The sequence below is a fragment of the Enoplosus armatus genome, chromosome 17, assembly GCF_043641665.1.
Source record: "Enoplosus armatus isolate fEnoArm2 chromosome 17, fEnoArm2.hap1, whole genome shotgun sequence".
Taxonomy (NCBI): Eukaryota; Metazoa; Chordata; class Actinopteri; order Centrarchiformes; family Enoplosidae; genus Enoplosus; species Enoplosus armatus.
The window spans coordinates 8114683-8125693 of record NC_092196.1 but is presented as its reverse complement, the minus strand read 5'-3'; the positions used below and the strand labels follow the sequence as shown (position 1 = coordinate 8125693).

General features: G+C 42.7%; 1 protein-coding gene across 1 annotated transcript; it reads right to left on the bottom strand.

Annotated features, from left to right (window-relative positions):
• Window positions 1–622: 622 nt before the first annotated feature.
• Window positions 623–3722, bottom strand: b9d1 (B9 protein domain 1). The gene is made up of 7 exons (XM_070923609.1): window positions 3591–3722; window positions 3350–3418; window positions 2788–2899; window positions 2558–2654; window positions 2260–2322; window positions 1480–1547; window positions 623–1043 (listed from the first exon to the last, which is right to left on the bottom strand). The coding sequence occupies exons 1-7, from the start codon at window positions 3651–3653 to the stop codon at window positions 886–888; spliced, it is 630 nt and encodes a 209-aa protein (XP_070779710.1). The 5' UTR covers window positions 3654–3722; the 3' UTR covers window positions 623–885.
• Between the last annotated feature and the right edge of the window lie 7289 nt (window positions 3723–11011).

Below are 11011 nucleotides of genomic sequence, written 5' to 3'. Positions count from 1 at the left end.
CTAACTGACCTTATGGACTGTCTGTCTTTATATGCATAAACAGCCTCCTTTAATCTTATCCATGTCTGTCTATTTACCCTTCTCATAGTACTGGGAGCAGGCTGCTTTTTTTTTAAATTTTTTTTTTTATTGGATACGTGCTCAACCTGTTGGCATTATAACTGTATAATATAATTTATCATTTGTACTATTGTAACATACTGTTCCTCTGTATACCTTATTATTCTGTGTAATGGGTTTTTGTAGGAAAAGTCACCGTGGTATTTTAACGGCATCTAAACAAACGAACGCAGCAGGCCGCACCCTGTTGGATGAGGACAACTGTAGCTGCATTGGTTCAAAATAAAACGTGTATCACTTCAGCTCTGTAACTCGAGTGTCTCTGTGTCCTTGTATTTTTATCTTTTTAAACCAAATGTCCAAACACTAGTTGAAAACTGACATTTTCACTAGACTGGATAGTGTGTACAGTAATGTACTACAGTCATGTATGTGTAACAATATATGCTCGATACATTCAAACATGAACAATTCAGAGGTTAAGTCCACATTTATTTAAAAAAGTAAAAAATATAGTAAAACAGAAAAATTCAAGGTGATACAAATATATCTGAAACTGCTTATATTTGAATACATTAATAAAATCTAATTTTCACACACTTACTAAAATACTGGGTACAGGAGTGTGTGTATGTGTGTTCTGATTGGTCAGAGCTTTTTTCTGAACTGACTGGCATTGCAGTATTCTGGATTTCCACACTGAGGAAGTAAACAAGTCAATTTAACAAGAGTGTTGTGCATTTGTTTTGGTGGGGACCAAATGTCCTTGAGGGCAAAAGATTTTACAAAAACCACCATCAGTCGTCTCTGAAACTGTCTCTTATGTTACATTTTGTACGCTTGTTCCTCTGTCGACCAGCCAGATGTGGCGGACTGTGTGTCTGCGGGGCTTCTCGGTCCTGTGTCGTAGCCCAGTTTCTTCATGTCTTTAGTCATGATGTGAAAGGAGACGGTGACGAAGCCTTGGGAACGAACTCGCGTCACTGCAACACATGAATAATATAGGATACATATAGTACTGTGAAAGATATTTTGAAAACGCAGAAAAGTACTTTGTGTATACAGTATATTGAAATAACTGCATTGTTTGTAGATCACTGACTAAAAACTTTTAGCATTATACTCAAAAGTTCCACCCATCTACGTCTATTTACTGGAGAGAACAGCACATCTCTGCTTTCAGACCACTGGTCTTCTTCGATTGAGGTAGTTCTGTTATGCTGCTCCAGATCAGTTTCAAAGTAATCCACCTACTTGGAAATGTCTGGTTCAAGGAGTTTGCTGTTTTTTACATTGTTTTGTTTCACCAAAATGTGTTTCTATATTGAGAAGGTGGGAACCGTTGCAAAACGTATCATTACGTGTTATTACTATTAACAATGTAAAAAAAGAAGAAGAAAGAAATGCAGACAAACAAACCTTCTCTGCCTTCCCCCTGGGCCACTACTTTAGGGTCGGTGTACTCGGGCCGCCGTCCCAACAGCCAGCTGGAACAAGAGCGGAAAAAACATGGTAAAAACTACAGAGAGAGACAAGCATTCACCCAACTGAACTGAGCTTCCATTATACTGTATATACTGAATACACACAAAGGTTGTACTTGTACTTCAAGATGTACATTGTTTTGTCAGTATCATTCTGTTTCTGATGAGATGACTAAAGAAATTTTACTTGCTTTTTCATAAAGATACATATCATAAAATATCATGCACAGGACACACAGCAACTATCAGTCAGACAGAAAGAGAGTAGTAGTGCTCATGCACTCGTCTAAATCACTCCATGAAAAGTCCTCTCTGGCACACAGGAAGTGATGAGTTAATGTACATGTAATGTAAACTACAGAAGGTAGAGTGCAAGAGCAAGAAAGAACCGCCTACATCAACTTGTAACACTTTCCCAGATCAAGTAGAATAACAAAATATGCTACTAACGTTGGGTTTGTGTGTGTGTCGTTCCATACAGCGAAAAACAGCAGCTGACAAACAACACAAACTGATTTGGAGTATTCTCACCCCAGAGGCCTAAGACCGTATCCTCAGTAGGACTCACATTCACACACAGAGAAGCAGTAAATATTTGATAACACTCAGCTATCGGCTGCTTCCCCCAGCAGGCACAACTCATTAGCCGCAGCACCGCAACTGCTGAGACAGAAAACTAAAACACAACAAACACACGGCTGCTCACACATCTCACCTCGTGAATTTCTGGAGTCTCCATGTGGGCTCAGGAACAAACATGGGGATGGTTCGTGTATGTCTGCGACATACAACAAACAACAAATGCTTGGCAAACACACAATAAACAAGTTCTTAAATAAAAAATACAATCAAACAAAATCAGATCCTACCTCACTATGTTCAAGCTTAGTTTTTGTTAGGGAAACAAGCGATATCCACATGCTACTAGTCACTTTAATGTAAGCATTAGTACAACTAAAATTAGTGCCTTGGGAAAGCTTTCCTTAAAAAAAGAATACAGAGGTAATACTGACTGTCCAGCTGTGAAAGGGATGTGTGTTGCTCCATAGCCCCTGACCACATCATTTCCAAACACATCTGGACCATACACACTCACGACAAGCTGAGGCCCTGGAAAAATGAAAATGGAGTCTTCATTTTGAACAAGTCTTCCAAAGTGTAATGTCCATGTAATGTGATTTCTGAATGAAGGCAACAGCTACCAAACATCTTTGTGTTGTATGCATGTGTTTGTAATGCTCACATCCAGAGGGGTTTGTGCTCTTAAACGTTGTCTCCAGTGGGAAGTTCCATATTAATCTGTGTGAAGTCTGACTGCCTTTGCAGGTTATCTGAGTGATGCCTTCCTCCAACCCCTGGAGAGAAACAGATAAACAGACACAAAGACTTGCTAGTAACGTTAAGATGATAACCAGACATGATGTTAACTTTTCTGTAGGTTGCATGCATGTGAGAACAGGTCTATGTTTTCATGAGATATTGTGTTTTTCAGAACAATGGAAAGGCACCATGATATCTTACTGCACAGCTGTTAATGCACCTTCAAAACATGCTCTACACTGTTATGATGAAATAGGTACATTAGGTCACCACCATCAGACAAGGATAGTGACTTAGGAAACTATACAACTGTATAAAAAGTTATTCCAATGTATAATTCAGAGTAGCTACGTACTCTTTAGTTTAAACTAACCAGTGGTATATAGTTCACGGTATGTAACGTTAGAGTGGTTAGACCAGAACATTAAAATGCTAATTTAACACTGAACATAATCATTCCTCACGTCAAGTAGTCAACTACTCACCGAGGTGGGAGCCCAGTCGTGTCCGTAGACAAAACAATATTTGCAGTACAAGTTGTCATACTCCGGAAACTGAAAGACAACAAAATAATCAACTTTACACCTGGAGGTAATGACACACAAACTCAGAACTGAGACAAATTCAAGCCACGGTGTAACTGTTAACGTTACGCGAGCGTTGCTAATGCTGGTTTAAGTTAGCTGCTAGGCTAACGTTAGGCAAAAACTCAGAGGCACCACTCACGTTCGCTCCCTCAATTTGTCCGTTCACTGTGAGAAGAAACACTGACGGGTTGCTTGTAGCCATCACGGCTTCAGTTTGTAAACTTGATTTTTAAGGCGTCTAGTTTAGAAGAGTCCTGCTGCTACTCATTGATCTAAACCATCGACACTCTGTTCGTTGCTAAGGCGACGTTTGCTCCTCCTTACGGCTACCTGCTAGGTCCAAACTGAACGGAAGCGCCGACGCGGTGCTGGATAATCCAATCATGTCCACAAGATGGCGGCAGTGTACCAAACACAAACCCACGCGGCACATGTGTACCTGAAGCAAACGCTGCGTCCACCTGCGCCGGAAGCTAAGTTCTACACCGTGTACATCGTTGTCACAGGGCTGCTTCAAAACAAACCTGGTCACTGTTAGAAAGGGTATAACTACCTTTTTATTATTTGATATCAGCAGTGAGCAACTGAGCAACTCCATCCCCCGAGGAAGGCCACGAGATGTGGTTGAAAGCTTTAGAAACACAAAGTAAGTGGACCTTGTGTTGAGATTTTCTAGTCAAACTAGTGACACAGAGTCGATGTAGCTGATGTGAGGAGGTAATGCACTGTTTGAATACACTGTGTGACTTTTCAAGGCGATTAAAAGCTAATTGTGTGTCAACAATAAGCAAAATCTGAAAAACGACACATATTATGCTACTATAAGTACAAGTTGTCCACATAATCTCTTTATTACTTCAGAACATGGAACGTAATCGTGTTTTCATATAAAGTTCTGAATTTACAAGGCTAGCTTATCCCTTTTTTAACTGTTTTAACTGTCCAGTGTACCAAACCAGGATAACCAAGGGCATGTTCTCAGAAAGGGTGTTTTGTTTCTCAGCATTCTTAAATTCGATAAAAGAAAATTAGAACTTAGATTAAAGTGTTTCATATTTCTCCAGCAGAGCTATCGACATATTATCTGGCATTGCAGACAAGGCTCTGGTGCAGCTTTTAGACCGTCACAATCACAGAGACTATAATTTAACAGTTATATGGATGTATACATTGTGGTAGAGCGATTTTCATCATCACTCTGACTGAGTTCCTGTTCCTCTGTGACTACTACTACCGCTGCTTTCTGTCTGTCTGTCTGATGGTTGTCGTGTGTCCTGCTGACAGACAGCAGCGCCCCCCCCCCAGTCTCTGACCTTCATTAACAGCAGCTTTCTTTCCATCCTCCATCCTTTTACTACTCTGTTCATTAGCGCTCTTCAAAGCTTCAAAGTCAGGGAAGCATAAACTTGTCATTATAAACAGTCAGCAGACAGACACTTCCTAAAGTAAATACTCTTGATAAGTACCTGTATGACGACACTGTAGCCTATTATACAATACATGTAGGAGTAACCCTCTTACATTTCTGTATCCTCCTGCTCTCACCCTGTCTGTGTTCCTCCCTCCCTCCTCTCCTCTTCTCCCTGTTTCCTTACTCCCTCCCTCTCCTGTCATCCCCTTTTTCTTGCTGTATCCCTCCTCTTCCTCCAGTCCCTCCCTTTTCTGCCTGCATATTTTTTCTCCTGCCCCTTAGCACCCTACTACCACCCTCTCACTTTTCATCTCCTTCCCAGCATCTCCCTATCCCTCCTTCTCTTCATCCCACCACTTCACTGGCCCTCCTTCCTCCCCACCTGCCAATTCTGTGTCTCTTTGTGTCTCTCCACCTCCTGCAATCCCTCTGTCCCGTTTTCATCTTCAATCATCTCCCTATTGCTTTGTCTCCTCTTGCCAGCATCTCCCGCCTCTTTTTCTCTTCTTCTTCTTCCTCCTTGACTCCCTGTCTTTCTCCTCATGTGAACCTCTTCTTCTTCTCCAGTGTCTTCTTCTCATTCACCTGTCATGTCTCTTTCGCTCTCTGTCCACCTCCTGCTGCCTTTCTGTCCCTCTTTCTCCTCATCCCCCATTTCTCTGACCCCCTTTTGTTCCTCCTCTCTAGTCCTCCTTCTCCCTGCCAAATGCCTGATTTAGAGCCGGACAGCCTCAAAACTCGCAGCCCATTTAAAGTTGCTGTAGAGGGGACTGTCCAAAGGGGTCATCTGGACATTTGGGATCTCATTTTTTCTGGACCTTTCTCCTGAAAACTCATACAAGTTACGAAACCTGAAGTGTAAACATAAGCCCACAAATCAGGCTTCGTCCGATTGCACTATACACCTTAGATGTATTTGTACTGTACTGTAATTTGCCTGGAAACAACTATGGGAGGGAAGAACACTTTAATGGGACTGTTTGTTAGTCACCGAACATGAGAACACACACTTCATTGGCCACCTAGTACCCTTCACAGGTCCCTACATGATTGAGAGTGGCACTACATGTTTCTTATATGTATTCCGTATGTCACAGAGCACACAATGATCTCATGCCTGGAGGCTGCAGGAGGCTGCAGGCACCTTGGAGGAGAAGTCTCGCTGAAGTGCCCTTCACAGGTATCTACTGGGTGAGTGTGATTCATCCAGAACAGGGGTGGAAAATAGAGAGAGGAACAGAGTGAGAGAGAGGTGGGGAGGTATACTGAGAAAGGCTGCTTTCCCATTTTAGCTTAAACACACACATACAGTCACCATGAGAGTCTTTGCTCACTAACAAACTGTCACAAAATGTTATGTATGACAAGTGTAATTCAGTGAGTCATATTTATCTCATTTTCAAATGGGTGCGCACACACAGACGAGGCTGTACAGAGGTGAGAGATGCTGATGGAGGTTAATGTCTCAGATTGCGTGTGACTAATGGTCCATGACCACCGGTTCACAGATTTTGCTCCTTAGAGGAAACCCTGACACATAACCCGCTGCCCCAAGTGCATGCACATGAGGGGAAAATACAGATGTGGGTGGGGAGGACGTAACAAAGTAGCTGAGGAAGTGACATGGCCAATAAGAAGTGGCATCAAGGACACAGATGAAGTGTAAGAGGAATTAAAAAGCACGGAAAGTGTACTTCCTCACTCTCCTGGTGGCTTTGTTGCATCTGTCGGACAATTTTTGCACTTTTATCATTCTTCCAGGCCTTTTTGACATGTCGCAGTAGGTGTAAATAATGAAATTAATGATGGCTGAATGCCATTTAGCTGCTTCAGTTTCAGGGTATGCATGCTGGCTCACGCTGTCACACTGTCATGGCTTACTGAGTTAGGTGCAGCCCTAGAAGGAGTGAGGGAAAGAACGAGGGAGGGGGTGGGTATGGTTTGAAAGGATTAGCAGAAATATTTCATGAGCATTTCACTGCTACTGATATCAACACGCTGACGTTACAGACTCTCTGCAGCAACAGAAATCTCTTTTATTTTTGTTTATTCTAGCTTTAGAAATGTAGCCCCTAACTAAACTAAATTAAACTACCTTCATACCCAACGTAACTACCTACCTAAATAACTAACAAGGCAGATTGTGTTTTGTATTCCTGTATTAAAGCTGTCTGCCAGCCGTTCTCAGTGGCTTTACGGAGACAACTACCTGTGTAATGATACCTGCAACAGTCGATATATTCAGCCTGTCTAACAAAAAAAAGCCAACTGTCTGTTGCATCCCCTCACATTCAGTTTAATGAGCTGTTCCTCTGGCTGTCTCCTCCTCAGTCGAGCCTCTCTGTCTCTTTCTCTGCGTCTGTTTCTGGCTAAACTGTCTGCAGAAGTTTCTTGTCCAAAGTCGTCTTCTTGTCTGCCTAACCAGGACTGCTTTCTAGTGTGGCTGGATTCTACAGTTTGGTGTGCACATGTGTGTTCGTGCATGTGTCTGTGTGGTGCATGCACGTAGGTAGGTGAGTGTGTGTGTGTGTGTGTGTGTGTGTGTGGTCCATCTTCGGCCCAGTTTGAATCTATTATTCCCTCTGGGACAGGCACCGAAACTCTGCATCATATTTTTAAACTGCTCCTCTCCTCCTCCCCACACTGTTCCTCCTCTCTCTGCCTCACCCCAAATGTCTTTTTGCCTCAGTTTCAGAGTCCTCTTGGCTCCCAAGGGCCCATCTGTCCAGAACCAGGCTGGTCTGTTTAGGCTGAAGGCTTCTTTTGACTGTTGTGAGCATTAGAGCAGGTTTTCCATGAAATAACAGACTTCATTCACACTGAAGTCAACAATGTTAGCCTTAAAGGAATTTGTTTGACATTTTGGGAAATACACTTATTCGCTTTCTTGCTAAGAGTTAGATGAGAAGATCGATACCACTCTAATATCTGCCCACTAAATATGAAGCTACAGCCAGCAGGAAGCTAGCTTAGCTTAGCATATAGACTGGAAACAGGGAAAACAGATGGCCTGGTAACAAAATCTGCACCTCCAAAGCTCATTAAATACTATGTTATATGTATTTTGTCTAATCCATTAAAACACTGAAATAAGAATGACACGTTGCAATTTTGCGGGGGGGGGGATTTCTCACTATCTGCAGAGCTAACTTTGTGTAGTTTGTGTTATTGTTATCATTGCTGCTAGTTGCTATTTCTCACTGGAACAGGTGTCGCCTTAGCTTACCAGATCCAGCAGATGTCTATTGGAGTGAGGTGGGGGGGGGGTTCGAAATGCAATTGTATGTGCCACATGCAAATTTACCTCTAGAAAGTATTTTTCAGTCGACATGTAAAATCAGCTATTTAGAGCTCAGTGACGACTAGACTGGTGAGAAAAGCACCAAAATTTCCAGGCAGCATCACCCTCGTCTTCCCTTCTCTGAGAGCTTGTTCTGCCCGCAGGCTGACACACAGCTCTGTAACCTCCACTGTCCTTCACTGAGGAGGAGACGAATAGAGCAAGGGGGAGGGAGGGAGCAAGGTGGTACGAGGGAAAGTTACGGGGGCAAAAAATGAGGAAGCTATTGGTTGAAAAAGACAGCTATTTTTAAGTACCATTAAGGAGTGAGCGATGGAGGGAGAGGAGAAAATCAAGCAGCTGATGGAGGAGAGTTAGATCTGAAGAACTCAGAGGGGAGGTTATTTAGATATTCATCACTGGAGTGAGTCTTTAAGGTCAGCCTGGTCTACTGAGCTCCCCAGTGGTGGAGTAATAAGTCATGACGCTGTTGGCTCTGGTTGGGGGCGAAAAAAAAGCTACATGGGAAAGCTTTTTATGTATTCCAGTCTGTCAGATAGGAGCAGATTTTCTTTGTGTCACATCTGTTTAATGTATACAATGAAATCTCTGTTTAACCAGCACTGCTACTTGTCAGGTTTCAGTCCTCTGTGCCATACTACTGATGTCTTGTGATGTGGTCGATCTAAGATTTAAGCTTTTTCCTAGATATGTTGTGCTCAATGAAAGCTGCTTTGTGTGAGAGAATCAGCTAAAAGCGATATGAAACCTGCAGTAGATATAAAATGAGGGGTCAGGGATGCAAGTGTGAGTTTCAGATATGGTCTTATTGTTATAATCGCCACCAACAGTCACTGGCAAATGCTTTTTAATCTGTAAACGTTAAACAGTAACAAATTATAGCTGTGCAATTGTGTGCAATCCCATCATGTCCAATGTCATCAGTCACTCACCTACTTTGATGTATTTACAAGATAAAACACACTTTCCATTTGAGTCACCATGCACCAGTCGCTTTCTGTGCTCATTTAGCTTTGTTAGCATTATCAGCATAAAGTCATAACTTGAGTGCACTTAGGCAGTATTGCATGTATCTGAAGATATTCCTGTGCATCTTTCAATGCTTCAAAACAGAGCAGTTTTGTAAATGCACAAAGCCTCAGCATCCAGCCTCGCTACTGTGATTTCAGTTCATTATTTGCAATAAGAGGGAGAGCAGGAAGTCCAGAGCGGTGCTGTGATCTACTTGTACGGTTCCACCTGCTAATCTCCCACATCTGCTCCAACACCTGCCATTTCTGAAACAGCTGAATTGCTGATTGAACAGAGGCGCACCTGGTGGAGCGGTCCTGAAATGAATCCTGAATTAACCTGAAAATCTTGCTTCTGTGGCCTCCAGCGGTTTCACTTCTGCAGTGATGTAGAAGTGTACTTCAGTGCACCGTGACATCACTGCTGGGTGTGGTAACAGGTGTGACAGATGATGCCTGAAGCTGTTAGACATGATCTGTAGTAGGTTATTCGCCATCTTGGGAAAATCATTAGATTACCTTAATGCTTAGGATAGTTCCCATATTCCAAGACAATAATGATCCAAACCCCGACACGTACAAACTAAACTAATGCAAGAGTGGGTTCAAATGACTCCAGGTTCTTCCCCAGTCACCTGATCTAAACATCATTGAAACTTAATGGGAAATGATGGAGCCAAGAGTGCTCTTGTTGTGTAATTTCTCCATTCCCTCCGTACCTCTGCTCCGCTCTGGGACTTGGAAGCTCATGTTGGAATTTAAACCTTAATTTAAGCAGACAAACTGTTTAAGGGCCCATTCTTATTTACAGTAACAGCCTGGGGGGAGTAGTTGTAGAGGGAGGGCGGGTTACACACATTCAAGCCCTCATCAGTTAGCAGTTTCACAGTTAGGGGTTCAGCGAGCTTTTTCTGAAAAGATAGCGGTCTGAAGAGAAACTTGTTTGATCATTTAGGAGACTTTGGTGAGCCAAAGGCAGCATATTGCTTGACTGTGAGTTGAAGACATCATTCTTAAGGCAGATGTATGCTTGAAACAAAATGATTGTACAAAGCGTATGCCTGTTCAAAGCTGTTCTGAACGGCCGCCATAGAGAGGGGCAAAATGAGAAGATCGTTTCAATGGGGATAACGAAGCACACTTTCCCGCACTCTCTCTTTGTTAAAAAAATGAAGAAAATCCCTTGATGCACTTGATACATGTAGTCACACAAAGGAGCGCATGAAGGGAGGTTTAAATCCTGCATACTTTCTCACCTCCACACTTTCCAATTGCTGCGTGAAGTGGGATTGATTGTTTCCGAAAGTTACAAAACTCGTTGGATGCATCCCTCGCTACATGTATTCTGTATTCTCCGTCCATCCATTGGTCCATATTTCTAGACCACTGTTCAGGGTCACCAGTCTACCAGGACTAGGACTAACGCAGTCAAACACATTCTAATCTCAGATATCTGCGTATGAATGCCGAATCAAGGGACAAGATTTTGTGTATTGGAAGTGCTCTGGTTTCTGTTTATAGTCCGAGTAGTACTGACCAATCACGTTTGAGCAGGCTTTGGTTGCGTGCAGATAAACAGTCCGTGTGGAAAGCAAAAGAGGTGGAACACATTGACCGAAGTGCAATTCTATTAGCTTATTATCGTCAGACGATAAGCGATGGGTTCAGAGAATGCTAACAGTGACCAGCGCACGGAAGAGGAAGTCTTGACTCAGATATCCGTTATTCATTAGCTGGATTTCCGGATATCCGCTGGCTGCACCGGAAGCCCTGAATCATTGCCCGTTGCTCCCAGAGGCTAAATTGTTGTCAGACGATAGCTGATGGGTTCAGAGATT